The sequence below is a fragment of the Eptesicus fuscus genome, chromosome 4, assembly GCF_027574615.1.
Source record: "Eptesicus fuscus isolate TK198812 chromosome 4, DD_ASM_mEF_20220401, whole genome shotgun sequence".
NCBI classification, from domain to species: domain Eukaryota; kingdom Metazoa; phylum Chordata; class Mammalia; order Chiroptera; family Vespertilionidae; genus Eptesicus; species Eptesicus fuscus.
Genome location: NC_072476.1, coordinates 31,807,559 through 31,833,792, shown reverse-complemented (window position 1 = coordinate 31,833,792; position 26,234 = coordinate 31,807,559). Strand labels below are relative to the sequence as shown.

General features: G+C 55.7%; 2 protein-coding genes and 1 pseudogene across 5 annotated transcripts in view; all 3 read right to left on the bottom strand.

Annotated features, from left to right (window-relative positions):
* Positions 1-3,503: 3,503 nt before the first annotated feature.
* LOC103286249 (small nuclear ribonucleoprotein Sm D2-like) lies at positions 3,504-4,972 on the bottom strand (annotated as a pseudogene).
* Positions 4,973-14,091: 9,119 nt separating this feature from the next.
* UPK3B (uroplakin 3B) lies at positions 14,092-19,415 on the bottom strand. Of its 2 annotated transcripts, XM_008141452.3 has the most exons (6): positions 19,131-19,236; positions 18,822-18,971; positions 18,285-18,519; positions 16,913-16,992; positions 16,024-16,153; positions 14,092-15,538 (listed from the first exon to the last, which is right to left on the bottom strand). In XM_008141452.3, exons 1-6 carry the CDS (start codon positions 19,213-19,215, stop codon positions 15,379-15,381), a joined length of 840 nt encoding a protein of 279 aa, XP_008139674.2. In that variant the 5' UTR covers positions 19,216-19,236; the 3' UTR covers positions 14,092-15,378. The 2 variants fall into 2 exon arrangements, with proteins under 2 accessions (XP_008139674.2, XP_028001100.2); XM_028145299.2 differs by lacking the exon at positions 18,822-18,971 and having other exon boundaries at positions 19,131-19,415.
* A 2,652-nt stretch (positions 19,416-22,067) lies between these two features.
* Positions 22,068-26,234, bottom strand: part of DTX2 (deltex E3 ubiquitin ligase 2) — a 34,747-nt gene continuing 30,580 nt past the window's right edge. For all 3 annotated transcript variants that reach the window (XM_054714860.1, XM_054714861.1, XM_054714859.1), the window contains 4 exons: positions 25,896-26,054; positions 25,080-25,241; positions 23,777-23,866; positions 22,068-22,666 (listed from right to left, as the gene is read on the bottom strand). In XM_054714860.1, coding sequence (XP_054570835.1) covers positions 22,439-22,666; positions 23,777-23,866; positions 25,080-25,241; positions 25,896-26,054 — 639 coding nt within the window. In that variant the 3' untranslated portion in view covers positions 22,068-22,438. The remainder of the gene's footprint in view (positions 22,667-23,776; positions 23,867-25,079; positions 25,242-25,895; positions 26,055-26,234) is intronic.

Genomic DNA, 26,234 nt, shown 5'->3' with positions numbered 1-26,234 from the left:
GCGGAGGGCAGCCGAGTGGGTGGGCTCCCAGGGTCTTGCACGGGGCCCTCCACAGAGCAGCCATCTCAGCACAATGGCGGCGACACTGCTGGGTTTCAGATGCCGGTCGTCCTGCAATCAGCGCTGAGAGGGCACGGAGGTGGGACAGGCAGAATTGTAAGCAAATATGTTGGCCTTGGAGAGAGAGCATGACCAGAGCTGCTCTGCCCAGACGCAGAAGAGAGGGGGACACGAGTGGGTCCGACTGGGGCCCAGCCAGCACGTCCCAGTCAGACCCAGCCCTGGAAAGCTTTCTTTACCTCCCCAGCTTTTTACTATAGAAACTAGAGGCTTCAGTGCATGAAATTCATGCACTGGGGGGGGGGTCCCCTCAGCCTGGCCTGTGCCCTCTGACAGTGCGGGAGCACCACGACCAATTGCCCCAAAGAGGTATGCCCCGCCCACCCATCCGGAGCTCCTTGATGGATTGCCCCAAAGAGGTAGGCAGAAGCTGTTGGACCCCCCAGGCCTTGCACACAGAGCTTCAGGACCTGCCTCCATGCCACGCATGCAGCATCAAGCCCCCGCCCACCCACACGCACCCGCTGTGCACGCAGCCTTCTGGTGATCGCTTGTTGTAGTGTGAGGGTGTGACAACCACATAGGCTTTTATTAATAGGATGGCCACATCTCTATAGTATAAAAGTACATAGTACAATGAATCCCTGGATAACCTCTACCCAGATCCAACAATTGTTAACATTTTGCTATATTTGCTCTGGATCCCTCCTGAATCCCAGACAGACAGATTTACTACTAGTATATACTGTGTTACTCTCTATACATCTGTAGGAGGCAGACAGGCATGAGCGGAGTAGGAACCATAAGCCAGGTTCGGAAGGTCACCAGGGAGAAAGCCCCAGGTGACCTTTCCTCCCCTAGCAGTTTGCTGGTCCTGCGTTTGGGACCCTCCCCAGACCTTTCCTCCCTTGGCACGTCGCTAGTCATGGGGTAGACCCCCTTAGAGCGGGAACAGCCTCCATGGTCCCTTTCGTGGCCAGGCCCTTAAGCATTAAGCCCTCAGGACAATGAGGTTCTGACCCCCAGCTACAGATTTTGGAAGCAGAGCCTGGGGTCTGTTGACCACAGAGACAGAGTTTTGGTCAAACTAGAGATAACATCTAGGCCTCAGTGGTGTTTCAGCTCCAGGCCCAGGAAGGCAGCAAAACCTGGGCTGACATCAGGACCAGCTGCAATGACTACTGACCCCGTGCACTGGGGCCGGCCAATCAGTGAGACCATGACCCCGAGGAGACTCCGGGAGAGATGATGAACAGTCTATTGTGATGCTCCCCTGAGACCTCCAGATAAGAACCCTCAAGATAAAGGACTCAGCTGCCCCACCCCCTCCGCAATACCACCCCCCTTCTTTCCCCAGGTGTGTTTTCTTTGCCTTTCTTTCTCTTAAGTTCCAAGAGCCCTTCTTTGGCCTCTGTAACTTGCTTCCGGAGCTCACACAGCCTAGCTCTCACTTCTTTCATGGCTCACTCCTTCTGCCTCCGTGGCTTTCTTTTCTTTTTTTAAATATGTTTTTATTGATTTCAGAGAGAGGAAGGCAGAGGGAGAGATAGAGAGAAACATCAATGATGAGAGAGAATCATCAATCAGCTGCCCCCTGCACGCCCTCTACTGGGGATCAAGCACGAAACCCGGGCATGCGCCCTGACCAGGAATCAAACCAGGAGCTCCTGGTTTATGGTTGACGCTCAACCACTGAGCCACACCAGCTGGGCGTACCTCTGTGACTTTCTAAATAAACTTTCACTTTCACTTGTATTTGTGACCTCACATGGTGCCATTTTTGAATGGCACCATGTTGCAATTCAGTCTTGGCTCTGAATTCTCAAGGTCAGAGGCAACACCTGTGTTTCGCTGCTAACATCTGTGTATACACACGTGTGTGTGTTGTGGACGTAAAGAGGCCACATGCTAACTGACTAACTCAGGAAAGGTTTGCATGGCCGTCATGCAAACTCAGAGACCTAAAGTAACCACAAAGGATGGTCTGAAATCAAAACTTTAACTAAAAGCAGTTATGGTGGATAGTCATGTCCTAGGCCAGTATTTTCCCTGACAAAGGTTAATTATGTCAGAGAGGAAGGGACAGGGAGAGAGAGATAGAAACATCAATGATGTGAGAGAATCATTGATTGGCTGCCTCCTGCACGGCCCCAACTGGGAACTGAGCTGGCAACCAGAGCATGTGCCCTTGACCGGAATCGAACCCAGGACCTTTCAGTCTGCAGGCCAACGCTCTACCCACTGAGCCAAACCAGCTAGGGCAAAGGTCAATCTTTACCTTAACAGAGCCTATTGCCTTTTTGCATCTACAATATCAATATTGTTGGTGAAAGGGTGAATCAAGATACAGGGCTCTACTTTAGTAGGGGCTAATAAAAGAAAGCCCATTCCAGTGGTCGGCAAACTCATTAGTCAACAGAGCCAAATATCAACAGTACAACGATTGAAATTTCTTTTGAGAGCCAATTTTTTTAAACTTAAACTTCTTCTAACGCCACCTCTTCAAAATAGACTCTCCCAGGCCATGGTATTTTGTGGAAGAGCCACACTCAAGGGGCCAAAGAGCCGCATGTGGCTTGCGAGCCGCAGTTTGCCGACCACCGTGCTAGCCTAAGCCTTGCACAAACATGCTCCCCTTAAGTGGTTATTTTACAGGAACTCCTGAAGACCATAACCCCTGCACAGCCCCCGAGAAAGGACGTCTGGCGCCAGCAGAAGGACAAAGGGCCATCTGCAGCTCTCCCTGAGCGCATGAAAAGCCTGCTCCCTCCCCAGTTTGGCTCTTTCTCCAGTCAGACCACCTGCGCCCATGTGACAGGAATAAATATCATTTTGATTACACTGAGCCTTGAGTCCGTTCTGTGTGACCCCGGCCCAACTCCAAACCTTTCTGTTGGGATTTCAAAGTAATTTTCCTTTTTCCAGACCCCTCAAAGCACAGGCACCGCTCTTCAGAGACCAAAAGTCCTCTCATTGTTATTGAGTTAATTGTTGACTGTTAACTACCCTGGATGCACCTGAGTAAAAGAAGTATGTGTCTATCATTTTACTTTTCATCCAATCCCAGAGGCTTCTCCACTTTGCTTTCTCCCGCCTCCCTAATCTATCGCCAATGGAGTTCGTGTAACCCACTAGCGTCTCCTCTTTTGATTGTAATGTATAAAACAAGGTGAAAAACCACCATTCTCCGGGGCATTATCTTAATTTGTTGAGATTCTGCTTCCCGGAAATTGTCGACAGTTTGGCTCAAATAAACTCACAAAAATTCTTTACAGGGTTGAATGTTTCTTATGTTAACATTACATGTAGTATGTATGCTTATACGATAGTTTTTGTTGTTGTTGTTGTTTGTTTTTAGGAAAAAACACAGGATTGTATTGTTCTCATGTCAAAGGCAGGTCTTTGCAGGACGGGGGAGTGAGTTGACAGCAGGGAGCAAGCCCCTACTCGCCAGCGATGAGCGGGTTCCGAAGGCCCACAGTGACTGAATCCCCCACAGGAACATCTTGGAGACGCAGCGGTCCTTGTTGACTGGCTTGCACTTCTTCTTGCCCTTGCCACGCTCGGGGACCTGGTCCACATCTCCGTCACATCCCCCGGCACCAAGTGGCAGTGCCTGTCAAAAGCCTTCACCCGGCCAGGAGCTTCTTGTTGCGACAGTTGGTGAGCACCTGGGTGCTGTTCTTGACTGACTGCGTGAACACGGAGGGTGGGCCTGTGTTAAACTCTTCCTCATCTCACTCTTGGGCTTGTCCTCCGCATTGCGTCGGCCTCTGAAGAGCTATAATAGGCTTTTATATATTACTTTTTTTTTTAAATCCTCAACCTCAGAGTGAGGATATTTTTTTCCACTGATTTTTAGAGAGTGGAAGAAAGGGGGGAGCAGGAAAGAGAGGAGAAAGAGAGAGAGAGGAACATCGATGTGACGTGAGAGAGACACATCATTTGGTTGCCTGGGATTGAACCTGCAACCGAGATATGTGCCCTTGACAAGAAATTGAACCCGTGATCCTCTAGTCCGAGGGCTGATGCTCTAACCGCTGAGAAAACCGGCCAGAGCTATAGTACATCCTACCTAATAAAATAGTAATATGCAAATTGACCGCACCTTCACTACATCCAAGCCACGCCCACCAGCCAAAGCCATGCCTACCAGCCAATCAGGGCAAGTATGCAAATTACCCAACAAAGATGGCGGTTAATTTGCATACACTGAGGGAGGGAGGAGTGAAGACTGAAGACAACTTAGAAGGAAGAGGTAGGAAAAGCGGAAAGCCAGGTGGCTGCCAGAGGGAAAGCCTGGGCGGGGCGGGGCAGAAGGGGGGCGGAGCGGGGTGGGCAGCAGCGGCCTGCAGGTGCAGGCGCGGACGCTTGCAGGATTCTTCCTGCAAATGGGCTACTAGTATTCTTATATAATAACATTAATATATATTCCCTGCTGTGTCCTCTCTTCCTGCTCCCGATGTGCCCAGCCCAGTGAGTCCCTGTGTGCAGGGAGTGGGCCCAAGATGCCCAAAGAGGCCAAGGTGGCGGGGAGCATGCCAAGTCCGGGCAATATAGTCTAGTTCTAAGGACCTTCCTTGCTGTGTAACTTTAGGGTGACTCATGGGACAGGGTGGGGCTCCCACTCACCCCCTCACCTAGAGCAGCCAGCAAAAGGCTCCCAAAGGCCCACCCAGCCCTGTGTCACCAAACAAGGCCCAGACTCCTGACAGCCATCACACCCTGTCCTCGGGAGGTGCACGGGGAGGCAGGGCAGGGCTCTTCCTCACCCTTCCCCGGCAGAGAGAAGCCCCAGATCTGTGGCCTCGGACTTTGTCTGGGTAGAGAGGGGAACTGCAGGTGACCCAGTACCTTCCTCCTCCACTAGCTTGGCCTTGGGGCCACTCACCAGACCCTGACAGAGACCCATTTGTGCTAATATCAAGGGGGAAAGACCTCACAGTTCATCGACCCTGCCCTGGGCCTGACTCTCTCCTGCCTGGTGGTCTGGCCCCTTGGCACTTTATTCATTTATTCCTCTAGCACAGTGGTTCTCAACCTTTCTAATGCCGCGACCCTTTAATACAGTTCCTCATGTTGTGGTGATCCCCAACCATAAAATTATTTTCGTTGCTACTTCATAACTGTAATTTTGCTACTGTTATGAATCGTAATGTAAATATCTGTGTTTTCCGATGGTCTTAAGTGACCCACAGGTTGAGAACCGCTGCTGTAGAGCCTAAGACCATCGGAAAACACAGATATTTACATTAAGATTCATAACAGTAGCAAAATTACAGTTATGAAGTAGCAACAAAAATAATTTTATGGTTGGGGATCACCACAACATGAGGAACTATATTAAAGGGTCGCGGCATTAGAAAGGTTGAGAACCACTGCTCTAGCAGGTCATCATAGAGCCTCTGTTCTGTGCCAGGCTCTGGGGTACCTCCAGGAAAATAAACCAAATCTGACATCCTGGTGGGGAGGGACAGTCAGTAAATAAACAAATACAGGTATAACAGAAAGTCAGGGAGAGATACAGCTGCAAGGAAACAAAAGCTAGGTTAAGTTATAGAAGAGGAGGCTATTTTAGGCAGGGAGATCATGGAACCCTCACAAGGTGACAGAGAAACATAACCTGGATGAACTAGAAGAGGGCGAACCATGAGACCCCTTGAGAGAGTACTCTACTGGCAGAGGGATCATCAGGTGCAAAGGCCTGGGGGTCAGTTGTCTATTGCTGTGTAACAGATGCCTCCAAAGCTCGGATGATTTAAACAGCAGCCATATAATCATATAACAATTCTGTAGGAGGGCTGGGCTCAGCTGGGTGGTTCTTCTGCTCTGTATGGCATCAGCTGGAGTCACTCATGTGGCTATGGCCAGCAGGGTGCTCAGCTTCATTCACATGTCTTGAGGGACTGGAACAACTGACCGCTGGCTAGGCCTCTCCTCTGTCCTCTCCCCTCCCCTCCCCTTTATCTTCCCTCTCTCTCACCTCTCTCTCCCTTCCTCTTTTTCTCTCCATGAGGTTGCTCATTATTCGGTGACCCAGTCTAAGCTTCTTTACATGGCAGCAAGAACCTCAAGAGGGCAAACATGGAAACTGGCAGGCCTCTCAAGGGCTAGACCTGAACAATGTACAGCATCAGTGCAACCCCATTCTAGGACCAGAGCAAGCCAGAGGCCAGCCCAGCTCCAAAGGGAGGGGAGGGGATGTCACTTGGAGGGAAGTGCAACATCCATGCAGGGATGGCGGAAATGCCAGTGTCGTCCTTGGAACAATCCATCATGGGCCCAAGTGGGGAGCGTCGCAGTGGTGGTGGATTTGCTGGGATCGGTGTGGCTGGAGGATTAATTGGGGAGTGAGAGAAGGGGTAGGAGAATGGCCCGTGAGGTCAAGGGGCAGCACAAGTGGCGTGGAGCCATGCAAGTTGCTGTCAGTACTTTGGCTTTGACCCTGAGAGAGATGAGAGCCAGTGTGGGGTTACAGTGGAGAAGGATGTGGCCAGGATCCCTTGGGCTGCTGTAGAGAGAACAGATTTGGGCTGGAGGTGTATCATCTCCTGGCTGTTGTAACAAAGAACCTCAAACAAAGTGGCTTTAATAAAAGAAATTTATTCTCTCACAATTCTGGAGGCCAGAAGTCCAAAGTCCAGGTGGCCTGGGGCTGTGGCTCCCGAGGGCGATGGGGAAGAATTCTCCCTTTCCTCCTCTTCTCTTCCAGTGGTTGAGGCCATCCTTGGGGCTCCTTGGCATCACCCTAATCTCTGGCTCCATCTTCACATACTGTTCTCCTTTCTATGTGTCTCTCTGGGGTCAAATTCCCCTCTCCTTTTAAAAAATATATTTTTATTGATTTCCGAAAGGAAAGGAGAGAGACAAATAGAAACACCAATGATGAGAATCATTGATTGGCTGCCTCTTGCACACCCCCTACTGTGGATCAAGCTCGAAATCCAGGCATGTGCCCTTGACTGGAACTGAACCCGGGACCCTTCAGTCCACAGGCCGATCCTCTATCCACTGAGCCAAACCAGCCAGGGCAAATTTTCCTCTTCTTACAGGGACACCAATCACATTGGCTTCCAGATAGACATGAATTTTGGGGGGACACTATTCAACCCAATACAGGGGGCAAGTGAGGAGACTACTATAGTGGTCCAGGGGAGAGACAACTTGGGGGCAGCCAGGAGCCTCTCTAAGTTCATTTTCCATCCCACGCTGCGCAGGAGGCCCCCTGAGAGGGCTTTGTGCCTCAACTTTCCCGAAGCTCAGAAGTCTGTCCACTGCAGTCCAGGTGGCTGGGGCCCCCAGTGCTGGGGGCAGCCAGTGGAACCCACTCTTACCAGGCACCCTCAAGCACCCCTGTGCTCACCCTGCAAGAAGCTGGGGGTGTTCATGGGAGACCCTGTCCCCGAGGCCTGACTCAGGCCACCTCCCTACTCTGCTCATCTCTCCCTGCCACTCACTCCACCGAAGGCCTTCCTAAAACTCGTCTGCCCCACCTGGGACATCTCTGCATCGCTCAACTCCTCCGCTGGTATTCAGGGCCTTCCATGCCTTGCCCCGGGCCATGTCCCCTCCCCCCCCACTTTGACGTCCCCGGCTCCACACCTCCCTCTTCCCGGCCACCTGAGCCCCTCGACACACCTGTTGTGCTCAGACACCACTTCCTTCAGGAAGTCCCCTGTGTGCCCCTACCCCATGTTTGATGCCTCCCCCAACCCTAACCCTAATCCTAACTTTAACCCTAACCCTAGGCCTGTCTTGTTGCCCCCATCACAGGTCCCCTCCCCCTGTACTGTACTTTCTGTGCCCAGTTCTATCTGCACCCCAGCTGTGGCCAGCAGAGGACCCCACGTGGAAGGGGCGCCCATAGATGTCTGATGACCTGAGCCCACTCAGCTTCCCACCCTTCCTGCCCATCCCCCTATCCTTAGCCCCCATGTCCATCCCATCTGCCCTGGGAACTCCCACTGCCCTGGTCCCATGGAGTTAGGGCTCAGGCAAGGACAGGGCTCCATGCACAGGGCTGAGAAAGCAAAGCTGAGCCTGGAGTTCTCATGAATTACTCCTGGGGGCTTTGGGCCTCCTCCACAAGGAGCAGGGAGGGGTCTGGAGGTGGGGAGGGAGAGGCCCTGATGACTAATGGGGCATTCTTCTCTGTCCCTTTGAGGGAGAAGTCAAGGAGAAGAATGGTTGTCAAGGGCAACACATTCTTTCCCGTGGCTGTGGATAACTCTGGCCTGCGTCACCCAGCCACAGGGAGTGGGGTTTCGGGGAGCTGGGACTGGAGTGTCTGGGCCCAAGGAGCCTTGAGATCTTCCCTCACTTTACAGAGGGAAAGCTGAGGCCGGGAGGTGCGCAGGGCTCACAGCAAGTGAGGCGTAAAGGGGGAACCCTGGGCTCCTGTTTCAGTCCCGAGGCCGTCTCCAGGGGCCAGGGACATCCAGGCTGCGGCCTGTGTGAGACAGCAGAGGTGGGCCAGGATGGCTGCAGTGGCTCCTGGCATCTCTAGCTGCAGGGGAGAGAGAGAGCAGCCCAAAAAGCTGGGCCAAGGGTCCAGTGTGAGCAGGGTCAGTGCCAGGGCCAGAGAGCAGGCAGGCTCCAGCCTATACTTGTCCAAGTCCGTTCTGAAGGCCTTAACCTGCCAAGGCCCTTTCTTACCTCCGAGCCTCTATACAAGCTGTTCCTGCTGCCTGCAAAGCCCGGCCTTCTGCTTGCCTGTGGGCTCTCAGTCAAACATCTCACTGCTGACCTGCTCTGTGCGTGCCACCCTCATCACCACTCATGCCCATGACACCACAATGGCGGGTAGATTGCTCTGATTGGGCTGCCATAGCAAAATGCCGCAGACCGGGCGGCTTATACAACAGACATTTATTTCTCATAGTTCTTGAGGCTGGAAGTCCAAGTTCAAGGTGTCGGCAGGGTTGGTTTCTCCTGAGGCCTCTCTCCTTGGCTTGTAGACAGCTATCTTCTTGCCCGCTCTTCACATGGCCTCTGTGCTTGGCCCCTGGTGTCTCTGTGTCCTAATCCCTTCTTATAGGAGACTAGAGGCCCGATGCACGAAGATTCGTGCAAGAATGGGCCTTCCTTCCCCTGGCTGCTGGCGACACCTTCGCTCTGGCCGGAGCCGCCTTTCTGCCCAGAGGCCAGGAGCGGCTGGGGTGGTGCAGAATACCTGCGTCTCGTCCCACCCTTGGCCGCTCGGTGCCTGCATATACAAATTAAACTGCCATCTTTGTTGGATTAATTTGCATACCCACTCCTGATTGGCTGGTGGGTGTCACGAAGGTACGGACGGTCAATTAGCATGTTACTCTTTTATTAGGTAGATTGGGTTATTGTATTAGGGCCCACCCTAAAGGTCTAAATTTACTGACTTACCTCTTTAAAGGCCCTATCTCAAATAGTCACATTCTGAGAGGGGATCACGGCTTCAACGTATGAACTTTGACTAACACGATTTGGTCTATAACAGTGGGTGTACCTTCCTAGTAAGTGGGGCACTTTCTGAGAACAGGGACTGGACCTGAGCCTCTGCAAGGCCTGTGGGGTCTCTGGGCCAGGTCTTTGGGCCTGTTGTCCTGCCTAGAATGGGTGCCCAGCAACTGCCCCCTCCCCCTGACTCCACCCCACTCCTCTCCCTCCCCCACCTCCGGGCAAGGGGAGGTGGGCAGGCTGAAGAGTGCGCAGTGAGGTGTAGCTGTGTCCCTTTGCTCCTGTGTCAGGCAGGTCCCTCCTGAGAAGGTGGAGCCTGCCCGCCCTCCACCATAGGCCCGGCAGAGACAGGAGGGGCTCCAGGAGCCCAAGGAGGCCATGACGGGGCCAGGAGCTGGATTCGCTCCCTCTGTGCCCAGCTTCCTCCTATGGACAGTGGGGAGGGGCTGAGCTCTGCAGCGGGTCCTGGTGTCATGCTGGGAGGGACTGGGAAGCTCTGAGGTGGCAGCAACCAATGGTCAAAGTGACAGCTTCCGTCTTCCTCTGAAATAGCAAAAAATGCCTCAAAGGAAAATATAACAACATTCACTGAGCATCTACATGTCAGACCTTCCAACTCCCTCCTCTTGTGGCCACTCACAGCAGCCCTGGGTGCCAACAATCGCTGCCACCACTGTGCAGACACAACACTGAGGCTCGAGGTGGGGTGTGCACGCTCCAGGGCTGACCCTAGAGAGGCCCTCCTCTCCACACTGGCCCCAGTCACAAACCCCAACAAGGCTCTGAGGAATGCCCAGCATTCACTGAAATTCTCTGGTTATAGTGGAACTTGCTGACCAGCGTAAGTTCCCTATGCTCCCAGATGTGGGAGGTGGCTGCCATTCTTTCTACTTCCCAGCTCCTGCCACTCCCCCTTAGGTAGGGGACATTTTCCTGCCGCACATGTCCCCAGAGCCAGCACTAGCCATATGGTATCTTTGTGAGAAGCACAAAAAGGCGCCCCTTCTCAGAGCATCCACACCGGGGCCCTCGTGCACGGCCCATCTCTCACTGCGGCAGTCAGAGTGGGTGCCTTTCCAGCCTCCGATGCAGCCAGGGTGCCCACCAGGGTGCCATGGCCAGTGCAGCGGCCACCGTGCCCAGCTTCCAGGCGTGACAGAACTAAACACTCCCAGGGTGGGACCAGGAAATGCAGCTTGTGTGGTCTCCAGACCCTGCTCTTGGAGCCTTCAGGAGCTCCCCGATCTCCTCCCGTAAGTTCCTTTCCACCCAACTCTCCTGTTTGCAGCTGAGAATTCAGGGGTGGGGGTGGAGGAGGGGTTTGGGCCCCTGAGGAGACGGAGCCCCCGTGGTAGTTGTCTTGTGTGTCCTGGGTGAAAGAGACCCTGCTTGTCCAGAGGCCGGACACTAGGTTGCAGTTCTACCCAGGAACAAAGGATTAAGAAACAATTCAGCCACGTGAGAGGAACAGTGAGTGACAGAGCCCACGACAGGCAATGCCAGGGCTTCTGTTCCGTTCCCCCCAAAATTGTGCTCAATGACACCAGCCAGTCACAAAGGATCACATATTATGTGATTCTGTTTCTATGAAATGCCCAGAAAGCAGGCGAGGTGTTACCAGGGACGGGACTAAGGGAGGTTGGAGAGGAATGGGGTGGGGGGGAGATGGGATGACTGTTTAATGGGTACAGGGTTCCTTTTGGGGTGATTAAAATGTTCTAAAGTTGATAGTGGTACAACTCTGTGAATACTAAAAGTCACCGAATTGTACACTTTAAATAGGTATATTGTATAATATTTGAATGATATCTCGATGAAGCTGGTATTTTAAAAGGAGTGTAAAGTGCCTTTGATAAGACATTCAGTCAGCAGTTATTTATTAAGCACCTGCTGGGAGCTGGGCACTGTGCTGGCTCTGAGCACCCTGGTGAGCAAACCAGATCTGGTCAGTCCCTGCCCTCCTGAAGTTCAGTTTCCTGGGAAGATGGAAAAGCTCCCATTTCAAATGTCTGATTGCAGGTGGAAAACGTGCTGAGAAGAGAAGGAACACAGTGTTGGAGAGCTGAGGGGTCAGGATGGGAGTCCCTGAAGAAGGGAATGGGCCAGAGGAAAGGGAGCGACGTGGAGGAGTGTTCTACATGGAGAGAAAAGCACGTGCAAAGGCCCTGTGGCCTGTGTGGCTGGAATATAGGGGATAAGGGATGGATCATGGGCCCCCACGACTGAACTGTTGAATCCAGAGTCTGTGCTTACAGTAGGAAGTCTCTGAGAGCTGTGAGCAATGGTGTGACACCTTCAGGTTTATCATCTGGTCCCTCAGGATGCTGGGAGGAGGACGGAGGTGGGGAGCAGCAACACTGGTGTGGGGAGACCAGCAAAGGGCAGCTACTGACATCCCAGCAAGAGACAGGCTGCCGAGTGCGTGCGTGCGTGCGTGCGTGCGTGCGTGCGTGCGTGCGTTTCCACCTGCTGTCATTCTGATTCCTTTGATTTCAGGTCTGATGAGTCACCTGTGAGTCATCACACCCACATTGATTGCTGTGTTTTCCTTTTTAACAATGAACTTGTTTTTAACCACTGAGCCATTATGTGACGGGCCAATGGATTCCCCAAATACAGCCCTGGGGAAAATTTTCAATGCCATTTAACAAAAGAGTCTCCAAAACTCCATTTAATAAAAGATTCTGCACAGCACGGCTGTCACGGTGTATGCTGCTCAGGGCTGTCATGAGCTGGCCCAGGAAGGGCTGGGTTCGGCTGATGACCCTCTCGAGCGTGACTCTGGGCAGAGTGCCCTGGCGCAGGGCTCAGCGTGACAGTGACAGTGTGGCCATGTGGGACCCCCTGGCATGCTTGCCAGCACAGCCCTGGGGCAGAACCCCCCCCCCCCCCCCGCCCCCCCGCATTATGCGGGCTCACAGGGTGGCCTCCTGCTGACCATGGTAGGCTTCCATCTTTGTAAAATGTTAACCATTTGTTGACGTGCTGTGGACTCACCCACCTGCTAAGATGCGATCCCAGGACTCCCTTTGCTGGGGATCTGCTGAGGGAAGTTCGGTGATACCCCCACATCCAGGGCTTCCGTTTTGCATGCACACCCATCCTCACGTCAGAAACCAGGCATAGCCTTCTCCTTCTGCCTCATCTCCCTCATCTAAGTGCCCAGTTCCTCCCCCACTTCCTGAATATTTCTGAATTCACCTCTTCCTCTCCAACCCCGTGTCTGCCCTGGTTCAGGGCCCCAGGACCCGCTGCCTGCACCCCCACCCCCTTCCTGCCCACCCCCAGCACTACCTATACCACCTAAGGGCAACATGGTCTCCTTTCTCCTTTCCTGTCTACTTCACTAACTTCCGCTTACCTCTCAAGACTCAGCTCAAGGGCACAGGCCCAGGTTGCGGCTTGATCCCCAGTGGGGGGTGTGCAGGAGGCAGCTGATCAGTGATTTTCTCTCATCATTAATGTTTCTATCTCTCTCACCCTCTCCCTTCCTCTCTGAAGTCAATAAAAAAATAAAATAAAATAAAGACTCAGCTCAGAAATCACCACTAGGAAGCCCCGTGACCCTCGGGTGGGATCAGCTGCCTCCCCTGGGCTCTCAGCCTCGTCACAGTCTTCACCCAGGTGTTGCAATGTCTGTTTGGAGCGTGTCTCTCTGTTCAAGCCCCGGGCAGCCAGATGGGGTGAGAGCAGCTCCTCGGAGGGCTGGGTGGGGCTGCTCAGGAAGGAGGGCAGCCCTGGGCGTGCTCAGCATGTCACAGGCGGTGCCTGGGGTCAGCGCAGACGCTGGCACGGGAACAAGCCGCAAGAGACGCTGCGACAGGGAAGAGCCTGGGGTACATCCTGCTCCTGGCCAATCCTCCTGCCCGGAGGGTTTGTTCATGGCTTCACTCAGCGAACACCAGCAGACCCTGCCCCCGCCCCACCACACCCTCCTGGCAGGCCCCACGCTGGGCATCCGGGGCCTCGAGGGCCTCCTCGTCTGGAGTTGGAACCAGGTCTGGACAGGACAGTGTGAGACACTCTGCCAGAGGCCGCTGGTGAGGGTGAGATGGGGGCATTTTGAACCCTCCTCCAATTCCAGGTCAGGAGGGACCTGGGCTTCAAAGTAGTAGAATTTCAAAGGTGGCGGCCCAAAGGGGCTGGCTCCCATGAGCAGATGCTACCCAGGACACGGGGGCCTGAGCTCCTGGCTGCATCTGACTGCTCTGTCTGCGCCTGGAGGGGGTAGTGTGCCTGGTGGGGTGCAGGCAGGAGAGGGGTGCAGGCAGGAGAGGGGAAAGACCACCTGGACCCAGGAGTGCATGGGTTTGGAAAGCAAAGCCTCCCCTGAAGTGTCTGCCCGGGAGGGAGCACTATTAAATCCACAGAAATGGCTTAGTAGCTGGTTCCTGGCCCTGCAACACATGGGTTTCCTAGGGCCTGTTAGGAGGTGGGAGCACCCCAAAGGACAGTTAGGTCCAGCAATCAAGGGGACAGGCTCAGGGCAGCCGTAGGCTGGTGGCGGTGGGGCTGGACAGAGCACGGCCAGGCTGGGCCCCAAGCGTATATGCTCCCCTTCTGAGATCAGCACAGGCACCACGCAGATGGGAAAGCCAGACAGCATTTATTCACCTCGAAAGAGAGGGCACCTGTGCCCGCAGGCCCCGCACCTGTGCACCCAGGTGGCCCGGGTATATGGGCCAGGTGGCCGTGGATAGAGCACAACGGGCAAGTCACTGAGCCTCCGTTTCTGCATCTAGAAAACGGTGGGGGCTGTGTGGATTGGAAAGCACGCAGTGGGCCCTCAAGCGGGAGCGTGGCTGCTCATCCCTCTGGCTTGGTCAAGATGGGGCCTGGAGCCCTGACCTCCGGAGACCCTGCTGAGTCACCGGGCGGGAGCCCTCCGCCCAACAGAGCCCTGCCTGTCTGTGAATAGGAGTGAGCCTGCGGGGCTGTGCGGCAACAGCTGCGGTGCACTGGCGCCCTCGTGTGGCCACGGCGGGTACCACCAAGTCTGTGGGCCAATGGAGGCGGGGGAATGAAGCCTGTCCTACAGGGAGGGCTGGTCATGGAACCCAAAGAGCCATTGGGTGGTTGTCTGGGGGGGTGTGAGCCCCAGGGTATGTGACAATCTGAGGGCATGACAGCCTCCCAACAGCGACAGGCCACATCTGGACATGTGGTCATCTGAGGTCCAGAGCAACGAGTGAGCTCCCCAAGACGTGCCTGAGCCCCCCTGTCTAACACTGTGCACGGCATGCAGCAGGCACTCCACAAACGTTTGTGGAGTGAAAGTGAGTAGATCAGTGTGTGAGTTCCCTGTGTGTGCAAGGGGGTTGGAGGTGGCGGCCCTGATCAGTGGCCGGATGGTCATACGTGCATCTACGCTCCGTCTGACCTTCTAGCCACCCTCAGGAAGGGCCTGTGCCCAGGGACAATGAAGGGGCCTCTGGAGACTTCACTGCAGCCCCAGACACTGGCAGGTGAGACAGAGGGACAGGGAGGCTCAGGCCTCATAGCCTCAGTGATGGGCCCAGTTCAGCTCCCTGCACAGGACAGAGCAAGGCCTGCTCCTGGGGCCTGGCAGTTCCCAGTCAGGGTGGCCTTTCCACATTACCTCCAGCCTCAGCTCGCAAGAGGTAGGGACGGAGGTGGGGGCCGGGTACCCAGCCTGACCACAGCCTTCGCCCAAACACCCCTGCATACAACTTCAGTTGCCTGAGGGGGCGGGGGAAGAGGGCAGGGGCAGAATGGGAATGCATTCCGGTGGCTAGTGGTGGGATTTCAGGGAGGGGGGAAGTGTGATGGGGTGGGCCATGTGGGTGAAAGGGCTGAGAAGGAACACTGTACCCTTGTCTCCCCCTCACCCCCGCCCAGTGCCCAGCCCCAGGCACGTAGGCCAGGCTAGGGACTGAGGCTGGGGAGGGGGTCCAGGCCAGGCTCGCAGCCCACAGGCAGGGTGGCCACTTCACTGGGCGGGATGTGGTGGGTCATGTAGCGCTTGCCCATGAAGGAGCCGATCCGAAGCTGCTCAGGGACCTCCTCAGGCCACCACAGGCTGGAGCTGGACAGGGAGGGGAGGAGCAGCGGTGTCACTGCTGGGTGAAGCTGGCTGCCACTTCAGGGCCTCCTCCCCCTTCCCACGTCCCTCCTCCTGCAGCCTCTGATCTCCCTGTCCTCCCTTCTAGAACAAGCTGGAGGCCTGCCTCCTCCAGGTGGCCACCCTGATTACCCCAGTGTCAGTTCACTGAAATGATAGGTGGGCTCACTGGAGAGACACCGAGGCCGGGAGGACAAGGGCCAAAGCACAGGACACACTGACGGCCGGGGCAGAGCCAGGGGCCCCCTTCTCTGAACCTGTGGCTAGGAGAGTTGCTGGACGCCCTCTCTGACCTCCCAGGGGAGAGACTCAGGTGGGAATTCTCTGCACAGCCCCAGGGACACGTCCCAGCTCAAAACCACAGGGTCAGGGAGGCTTCCCAGGCTCAGGGGGCAGGGAGAGGGGAGGGGTTCCGGGTGGGAAGGGGCCCCGGGAGTGTCACCACTCACAAGCGCACAGTGGAGGCAGCCAGGAAGGCCAGGAGCAGGAGGCCGGCCAGAGAAGAGAGGATGGAGGTGATAACAATCATGTCACCACTCCGCCGCCCTGGCCACGTGTCGATGGAGCCTGGAGACTTCCCTGCACACACAGCGATGCTCAGAGGCTGCCCTTGGACCCCAGGGCCGTCGCCCTCACCCATGCTTATACCCAAGGCTGGGCTCTCTCCTCCACGGACATCTGTCCACCTCAGAGGGGCATCTGTGTCCTGTAGCCTGGACCACCCATCACTCCAGCCTCCACCCTGGTCTCACCTTCTAGGCTGTTCCCACCAAAGTGCCCACCCCTGGCACACCCAGCAGCGGCAGACCTGAAGCCTGACCATGTGGCTGCCCTGCTCCCTGGAGCCTGGCATACAAGCGCCCGCCCCCTCCCCGGCTCCTGCAGCCCATCTCCCAGGCATCGCCCACACTGGACGTCTGGTCTTCACACAGGCAGTATCCTTGGCCTGGTGCCTCATGCTGGCTTCCCGGGGCCCTGCTGAGGGAAGCCTCCCAGAACCTGGGGCCCTGACGGACTGCCCTCCTTGCTTTGGCCCTTCTTCTCCCCCAGCAATGCTGGGCCCGGGCTGGCTCCCCATCAGAAGGGAAGGCTGCTGCCGCCCATGACTGAGCTGGGGCCTGGGCCCCCAAGAGCGGCAAACATGTGGGGTTGGACAGAGCCAGTGCCCCACCCCCAGCACCGGTGCCTGTGTGAAGGGTTCACCGGATTTGAACACTGCCACCAGGCACCCAGTCCCACGGCAGCGGGGGGCAGGGGGTGGAGGGGGCAGCCAAGCACGACCGTTTCGCAGAGTGTAAGGGACAGACTGGAGCCAGGACACCCCCTCCCCAGCGCTACCTTGGTGGAGAGTGATGGGGTCGGACCACCTGGTCTCGGCCTGGGGTGAGCCCCCCGCGTCCATCAGGAGGAACTTCACCCTGGGGAGAGGAGGAGGGGTGAGGCTCCGAGCCTCAGCTGCCCTAGGCAGGGCGCCCAACACAGCCAGATTCTAGGCAGCTCTTCTGGGCCAGCTGTGAGCCTTGGCTCTGCAGGGAGTATGAGCTGGGGGCTATAGGCCCCCCAGGGGAGAACTGCTGGCCCCATGGAGTCTCTGAAGCCACGGAAGACCCCTCCCCAATAGGGGCAAGCACCCCAGATAAAGGCCTAGAGAGGGAGGGGTGTACTGAGGGTGCATGCAGAGTCCAGGATCACAGAGAAGGGCAGGCTGGCACTGAGGGCACCAAGGGCCATGCAGAGGGGTCGTGCTTTGAGGGGGCTGGGGAGCTCTGGGAGGTTTCTAAGCATCAAGAGGCTCGGGCACCCCGGCCAGTGTGGCTCAGTGGTTGAGTGTCGGCCTATGAATCAGGAGGTCATGGTTCGATTCCCAGTCAGAGCACATGTCCAGGTTTCAGGCTCGATCCCCAGAAGGGGGTGTGAAGGAGGCAGCCTATCAGTGATTCTCATCATTAATATTTCTATCCCTCTCTCCCTCTCCCTTCCTCTCTCTGAAATCAATCAAAACATATTTTTGAAAAGAGACTCAGACAGGCTGGCACTGAGGGAAGCTGGCTCTGGTGGCTGCTAGGGAAGGAGGCCAAGCCAGGGAGTGGGCCTGGGTGGGGGAGGTGGACCTGGCAGGGCTGGGTGAGAGGGCAGAGGGAGGCGGATGGAGATGCTGGCCCAGCCCACACCACAACACCTTCCCTGCACCCCTGCGGCTCTCCCAGTTGGACTTGGCCTCCCCGAGGACACCTGGCCTCATCCTGTGGCCCGGACAGCCCAGGTCTGGACACCTGCTTTGCTACCCCGGCTCTAACCTGACCTCAGCAAGCCACTGGGCGCTTTGGGGCCTCTCTTCCTCTGCTTCCCCGCCTCATACCCCCTGACTGGGTCTGAACTCAGCCCTGTGCTTCCTTTCCCACCAGATCTACCCATGGGAGTGGGCCCATGAGTGCAGTCCTGCCACTCCCCCCACCCCCCAACCAGCTCTGGTGCCACCTCTTCCCCCTGGGCCCACCCCAAAGCTGGAATTCTGCCTGCCCCCCAGCTGTGATGAGTGCTGCTCTCCCCCAGCCCTCCCACCCAACCCCAGAGGAAGAAGCCAAGGTTTGTGAATGGAAAGGGCCTGCAGCCAGGATGGGGCCTGGGGAAAGGCTAGGGAGGGCAACCCTGGTCCCTGGAATCCCTCCGCTCCCAGGCCCCCTCCCAGGCTCCAGGCAGAGAGACCCACCTGTAAGGTCCGGGGCCAGGGAGGGGGGTGTTGCAGTAGGATGGCTGGTGGAGGTCAGCCAGGCAGTCAGGGTCATTGCCCACCCGCAGCACGGCGATGCCGCTGTCACCCACGGGATCCGCGCAGGGCAGCTGGTCCAGGGACAGGGGCAGCGTCATGTAGTGGCCATCCGTCAGCAGCTGTGGGAAAGCTGGGATCTCAGCCAGTGTCCTCGGGTTCTGGAAGTCCATGGAGGCTGTGGAAGGGAGGGACCGACCATGGGGCTGGTAAGCAAGTGAAGCCAGGCCTTCCTTGCCACAACCCCCGGCTGGGTCCAAGGCCTCCAGCCCTGGCCCTTCAGCACCCAGAGGGCCCTGTGACACAAAGCAGGGTTTGTCACCCTCTCAGAGCCCCTCTCCATAAAGCCCAGCTCCCAACCCACACCCAGTTGTGGAAAATCAGTGAGGGGCTCCCCAGACCCTGCAGCTTTCCTCGGCCCCACCCCTCACCCCAGGCCCCACGCCTGCACCGGGACACACCGCCTGCACCGGGACACACCGTTGCTCAAGGCCACCACCAGCCAGACAGTGTCGGCAGCCCTGGCGTGACCGTCCAGCACACAGCGCGGCTGCTCCAAGGAGAACGTGGTGGCCGTCACCTTCCCTTCCAGGTCCCCGGCTGTTATCTGCGGCGTGTAGGGGATCAGCTCTGTGGCCATGGAGATAGGTGTGAGGGTCCTGGGGCCCCCTGCCCTGGGGCTGCCTCTCCCAGTTAGAGGATGTGGGCTCCCAGGGTCCAAACACACCAGCAGGTGCCCCAGCCCCTTGGGTCTGACCCGGTGCATCCAATCCCTGGACCCCCACTCACCTAGGCTCGTGCAAGGCTGGGGCCAGACCAGCGCCACCATGAGGAACAGCAGTGGTGAGTGAGGCTGCCTCTGGGGGAGCCCCATGACAGCCGCCTTCTACCACATCCACAGCCTGGGGCTGGTCTGGCTACCTCCTGCTGCGCCCCTCCCCCAGCACCTAGGCCTGGAGAAGCTGGTTCGTCAGGCTGCCAGGCTGGCCAAGGGCTGGAAAGACCTGAAAACGTGAATGCACCCCGCCCCTCCCCTCGGCCCAGTCCCCCACAGGGAGGGGCCTGGGCAGGGCACTAGTGAGGGGCAGGCCTGGACTGAGGGAGAGGCCACTGGAGCTCAGAGCCCCACGTCTGAATTTAGGCCCCACCCAGCCTCCCAGGCCTGGGGAGGAGGACCAATCTCTGGAACCTTGGGCTCAGGGCCACATGCCTGAGATTCCTGCACCCCAGGTGCCAGGAGACAACCTCTGGCCTCCCATCCCCACCCAGGAGCAAGCCTGGGGCAGCTCCAACCTGTCCAGCTCCAACCCCATCACAGCCCGCCTGGCACTGCAGCCACCTTGCGCCCCGCCCTCCCTCCTGGGGCCACATCCTCCCTGGTTCTTCAGTTCCCTTGTCCAAGGGAAGAACTCAGAGGAAGCTGTGTGGAGCCCTTGACAGCTGACAAGCCCCCCACTTACATTACTCCCTTTGGGTCTTGCTATATACATGGGTGGGGCAAAAGTAAGTTTACAGTTAGTTGTTCATCAATAGCTAATACAATAAACTGTTTTGCTCACTCACAACTGTAAGTATGTAAACCACATATATTTTTTACTAAGATATAATCCATATATTATAAAGTCCATCCTTTTAAAGTGTACAGCTAACTGGTTTTTAGTATATTAACAAGGTTGTGCAATCAACATTAATTCCAGAAATTTTTCATTTCAAGAAGAAACACAGTCCTATGAAACACACTCCCCCTCCCTCCCCTCTGGGAACCACTCCCACTTTCTGCCCGATTAGCCTATTCCGGACATTTCACGTAATGAAATCACACAGAATGCGGCCTCTCATGTCTGGCTCTTTCACTTGGTATCATGTTTTCAAGGTTCATCCATGCTGCCGTAGGTCAGTACTTCACTTTTACGGCTAAGTATCATTCCACGGTATGGACAGACCACATTTAGTTTAGCCATTCATCAGCTGAAAAGTTGGGTTTTCCCCACCTTTTGGCTATTATGAATAATGCTGCTAGGAACACTCACCAACAAGCTTTGGTTTGGACATGTTTTCAGTGCTTGGATGAGAACCTAGGAGTGGGGTGGCTTAGTCATATGGCAACCACTTTTTGAGGAACTGCCCAACCGCTCTCCAAAGCAGCTGCATTTTACATCCACCAGCAGCAAAGGGCTCCGATTTCTCCATATCCTCATCAACATTTGCTATTTTCCTTTTTCTTTATAATAACCATTCTCCTTGGGCATGACATGGTACCACTTTGTGGTTTTGTTTCCCTGATGACACTGAACATTTTTCATGTGCCTGTCAGCCATCTGCATATCTTCTTTGGAGAAAAGTCCTTTGCCTTTTTTTTTTTTTTTTTTAAAGGGTATTTTTCTTCTTATTGTTGAGTTCCTTATACAGTCTGGGTACTAGAACCTTATTAGGTAGATGATTTGCAAACATGTTCTCCCATTCTGATTCTCATTATACTTTAATGGTGGGAGTTAAGAGGGCAGCGGCACGGAGGTGCCCATCCAACCCCCGAGCCCTGTGAGCCTGTGGAGTGGGTCTCACTGTGGAACCAAACAGGTTGGGGGCAGTCAGGCATCTCTGCCCTCCCTAGGACCAGCTCCCCATTAGGCTCAGTGGGCAGTGCCCAGGGCCCACAATACATTCAGGGGCCCAGGAAAAGTCCTAGTTTCTTTTAAAATCAGAAGAAAAAAAATAAACTTCTAAATAGAAAAAAATGCTCTAACATATTTTCATCTTTATATCAACACATCATAAAACAGAATTTGACTTTTCTTTTTTAAAAAACACATTTTTATTGATTTCAGAGAGAGAGAAAAAAAATCAATGATGACAGAGAATCATTGATTGGCTGCCTCCTGCACGCCCCATACTGGGGATCGAGCCCACAATCCGGGCATTTGCCCTGACTGGAAATAGGTTCAAGGTTGATGCTCAACCTTTGAGCCATGCCAGTCGGGCATAACTTCTTTTTTTAATCCTCACCCGAGGATACAGTTTTATTGATTTTAGAGGGAGAAACCCACAACCTAGGTATTTCCCCCAACCGGGAACTGAACCCACAAGATTTTGATGTATAGGACGACCCTCCATCTGGCCAAGGCTAACATTTTTCTTATAGAGGAAGGATCCCACAAAGGCAAAGTGCCCCTGGCCCAAAATGCGGCTGTGTGTCCCTCCAGGCTCAGGCCACAAGCACTCCACCCCACCCCCGGCAGCAGACAGCAAGTCTGAGAGTATTTGATCCTCTTTCTGAGAGGGTTCAGAAGGATTATGACTTTGAGGATATCAGACCAATCCTGTCCCGGATTCCAGCTCTGGCTCTACCACTAGCCGGGACTTGGGCCAGTCACTATATCCTTGAACCTCAGTTTCCCCATCTGTAAAATGGAGACAGCAGCACCTGCCTCCTATGAACAGTGCTCCCCAGAACTTGGGAAAGTAATAGGATGTGGCTTGGAGTTGCTGGACTCTACAGTGCAAGGACTGGAGTGGGGGATGGGGAAGCAGCACGGTCAGTGCCATGGGCTCTCTGGCTCTCACTGCAGCCTGTTTCTTCATTTCGGAAATGGGAGTTGAATGGGCAGCCCATAAGGTCCTTTCCAGCAGGACACGTGTGTGCGGGCCTTCATACATCTCATACGCACGTGCACGCGTGCGCACATATACACACACATCCTTTCCACTGACAAATACACTAGGGCCTGCTGACTTTGGCTATTGGATATTTATTGCAAACAGAACATCTGAGGTATGAGAAGCTGACCCAGACCCATGCCTGCCCCTGGCTAGGGGTGGGGCAGTCTCTCCTCAGCCCATGCCAGGCCCCCAGCACTGAGGTAGCTGCATCTTAAGCCCCCACAAGTACAATTCCCCAGGCTTGCGGGTTCCCATGCAAATCCAGGCCTGGAGGGGAAGAGGAAGGAGAAAAGGCAAACAGGAGAGGCCCCAGCTTCGATGGAAAATGCCCATACCCCCAATAAACAAGTCAGCTTCTGCGGAAAGCACCTTCCTGCCTGTCCCTCTCAAGAGCAGCCCAGCCGGCAGTGGGGATGGGCGGCTGGCTGCCAGGCTGGTGGTCACTGCTGCTCCAGGCAGTCCTCAGTCACTCCCTGGGCAGCCAGCTCAGCCAGCACATTCTGCAGGTAGTTGGGGTCAGGGTAGCCATGGCCTGTCACATTGCGGTCCATCTCCGTCTTGTGATGGATCTCGTTCCACACGACCGTGTCAGTCTCGCCTGTGGTGCTGGACGTCCCCACTGTGAAGATAAGTCGCCTCTTCCAGGCCACCTTCAGCAGCTCTAGGACCTGCCCCAGGAGGAGGAGGAAGAAAAGGAAGAGGAAGTGAGGGAGGAAGGAAGGGTGAACAAGCGCTGGCCTTCACACGTTTTTCCACCCTGGGGAAGAGTTTGCCAGGCGACAAGGTGGGAGCAGCCACTGCCCTCCCCTAATTTGCCCCAGTGATAAGGATAAAGTCAGCAGCACCAGCCACCCACCAAGGTCAGCTGTGAGTTGTGTCGGTGCTGCATGCTAGGGCCTTGGTTCATTCAACATGTGCCATTAACCACCAGCAGGGTCCCTGGGAGCTGGGCCCTTTCTTCTCTCCATTCTGTTCTGTTGTCACCTTAAGTGGTGTCATCCACAGTCCCAGATGAAAGCCCATCTGTGGGGGTCCCCAGCTTTTAGCTCTAACCCTGACCCCTCTGGAATGCCAACTGCTGTTCTGACCTCACACTGAGCACTTCCACGACTCAAGTCTTGGCCCTTCCACCTCAGACAGTGCTGCCATCTACTCAGCCCCTGACACCTGATTAGTCCCTATTTCCAGGTACATCTTGGATGAGCTTCCTTCTGTCACTCCTCATTGAATCCAGGCCTCCCCGCTCTCTCCTATTCCTGCAGCTCTCCACGCTCAGCCACCTGGAGTCTGTCCTCTCCACAGCAGCAGAGAGAGCTTTATCAAAACTAAAATCTGCAGCTCCTACAACTCTGCTGACACACCCTCACCTCACGGCATCACGCAGTGCTTAGACTAAAGCCCCAGTCGCACAGGCCAGCGACCACCTTCACTCCTTGTGCAGCTCACTCCCCCTCACCCACGTGGTCCTCCTTCAGTCTCCGCACATCTTCCCGGCCTGTTCCCATCTCAAAGCTGTCACACTAGTTGTTCTGTCTCCCACAGGCAAGGAAAGTCCTCCCTCGGGTATCGGTGCAGAGGCACAGCCTGGCCCACTAGGCTACTCGAAGACTGTCGCTCCTCCCCACGCCCCAGTAAGGTACGGACCCAGTACTCCCGGCACCTTGAGGATGCCCAGCCCACAGCAGGGTTCCTGGAAAGAGTGGCCTTGCACTGGAACCAGCACTTGGGCACAGACCTGCCAGCAGGGGGCCCTTCCCAAGGGTGGCACGGGGTTTTACCTTGCGGCCCTGGGCATTGTCAGGAAGGTAGCACTGGCGGGGAAACCCTCTGGCAGTAAACGGCTTCCCGGGGTTGGGGTGCTCAGGGCCCTGCAGGAGGAACACAGACAAGGGAGTGGGGGTGCTCTGAGAGAGGCTCACCCACTAGAGCTGCACAAAACATGCAAGGCCCAGCCTCGCCCCTCTACCCTCCTGGCTGGGGCTATTCCTAAGCTCAAGTGGCCAAATAAATGGCTGCCTCTCTCAAATCCTGCCCCTAGAAGACCCAGCGTGAACATGGCTGCCTTCCCTGAGTGTGTGCTACTCCCCCTGGCATCAGACACTCCTCACTTCTTCTATTTCCCTGATGAGAACAGAACCCCTCAGAGGCTGGACGGAGGCTCCTACTTCCTTCGGCAATCCTCCAGGCACGGGGCTCTCTGGTCTGGACAGCAGGTCTGCCAGCCTTCAGGACACCCTCACTCCAGCACACAGGCCCCTCCAGTCTTCACTCTAGAAGTGGCTGGAGCAGGGCCCTGGACAGTGGCCGTGGTCTGCACAGGAGTGTGGGGCTGGCACGGCAGACAGCCCTTGCTCCTGTCCTCTGCCACACAGTGACGCGTCACGTATAGCAACAAGTTTCCCTCTGGCCCTATGGTTCCAACCCTGTCTAGAACGCTTTACAATTTCACTCTCAGCCAAGGAGAAGTAGAAGGTAACCAGGGAAGAGCACATGATTAAACAAAATAGAGGGATGGGACGTCCCATCTGTGGCAGATGGGCCCCCTCAGTCTCCCGGTCTGCACTGCCCTGCATCTTTCCAAACTGCCCCAGGCTCTGAGATCAACCCTGGCCCAAGGAAGGAGGCCTGAGGGGCCAGTGCTCCTGTCTGGGTCTCCACTGGGATCCTGCAGCCTTCTGCTAGGATCTTTGTCTTGTTTCTGACATCGAGACCCAGCCCTACCACTCCCAACCCAGCCTCATCTGGCTACTGAGCCAGTCCCTCCATCAGTCTTCACTGCTGGCACCTCCCCGTCCTGTCCTGTGGCCCCAAGAGGGTCCTGCCCCTCAACACAAGTGTTCTTCCTGTTTATACACTTGACCTTCTGCCACGTACAGGTCCAGCTAAGACGTCTCTGCCTCCAGGAAGCCTTCCCTACCTCAGGAAAGAGCCGAGGGCCACCTTTGCTTCCTAAGACTTGCTGTAACCCCCTGCACTCGTGCCTCCTGTTCCTGACATCCTGACAGTGCCCAGGGGACAGACTGCTGGGAGAGGGCTGATTCCAGGTAGACCCAGGAGGCTCCTCTTTGCCGGGACCCTTACCTGAATGCCATGAGGAATGTTGTAAACTATGAGTATTGTCCCGCAGTCCTCGTGGCCAGGGAGGGACACCTGGAAGCTGAACACCTCCATCTTCCCCCGAGGCTGGGTCCCAGTTTTCTCTCCATAGATGGTTTTGCAGGAAGGACACTGTAAACTTCCATCCTGAGACAAGGCAGAACGCCACCCACTGAGCTGGAGGCCCTGAGGGAGCACCTAGGCACCGCCACCCACCATCTAGATGGGAAGGAGGCCTGCAGGGGACAGGTCGGCTGACATCACACATCGGGTCTGGGCATGTGGCCCAACGCCCAGGCAGCCTCCTCACACAGAAACCTGATTCCAACAGCTTCCTTAGAAAGACAAGTTTTGTACCAGAAACTCGTTATGTAATTTTCATTAAAGGAGACTGGCATCAGGTAGAAAAATCAGGTTTATGAACAAAAGACCCCACAGTCTAATCACATTTCAAGTCAAACAAGAAACCCTGTGACTGATCAACTGTTGGTGCTGGCACCCTGCTGGAACAGGACACACAGGGACACTGTGGAGAAAGGCCAAGCCACGCCTGAAGGTCTGCCACGTCTCAGTCCTCTCCGTCCTCCCAACCTCTGTCCACTCTGGCTGAACGCCACTGAACTGAAGGAAGAGCAGCCAGACGTCACCCGCCACCCCCAGCCCCCAACCCCATCCTGTTGCAGGGAAGGGGCTGCCTCTGAGCACACCCCAGGTCCTTCACAAGGCAGCCAGTCACCTGCTCAGATGCAGCATGACCGGACAGGTCCCCCCGGCCCCCACCCTGGGTCAGCATGTAGGCACCTTGTTCCCATTGCAGTACATGGCCAGCAGGCAGAGCAGGTGGAAGGCATGGCTACACTTGGTGAGGCGGCCCACAGCCACTGGGCCAATGGTCATGCTGTTGGTCACGTCACTGTACCCAGACGCCATGGACAGTTTCTCCATACAGATGATGCAGTCCTGGAGGGGGACCAAACACAGGCAACGTTCACCAAACAGACACTGCGCCCAGAGGCGAGACGTGTAGGAAAAGGCCTTCCTCTGCTGACCTGCCAGAGTTACAGTCAAAGTCAATTCAACAGTCATTTGTTCCAGAGGCTGGGAACAGATGAGTCACTGGGATCTGTGCCCTCAGGGGCT

Coding starts and splice junctions, on each gene's coding strand:
- UPK3B (XM_008141452.3), bottom strand. CDS start 19,215: ATGGGGCTCCCCCAGAGGCAGCCTCACTCACCACTGCTGTTCCTCATG. Junction 18,972..19,130: donor CCAGCCTTGCACGAGCCTAG/GTGAGTGGGGGT, acceptor CCATGGCCACAG/AGCTGATCCCCTACACGCCG. Junction 18,520..18,821: donor GGTGGTGGCCTTGAGCAACG/GTGTGTCCCGGT, acceptor TCCCTTCCACAG/CCTCCATGGACTTCCAGAAC.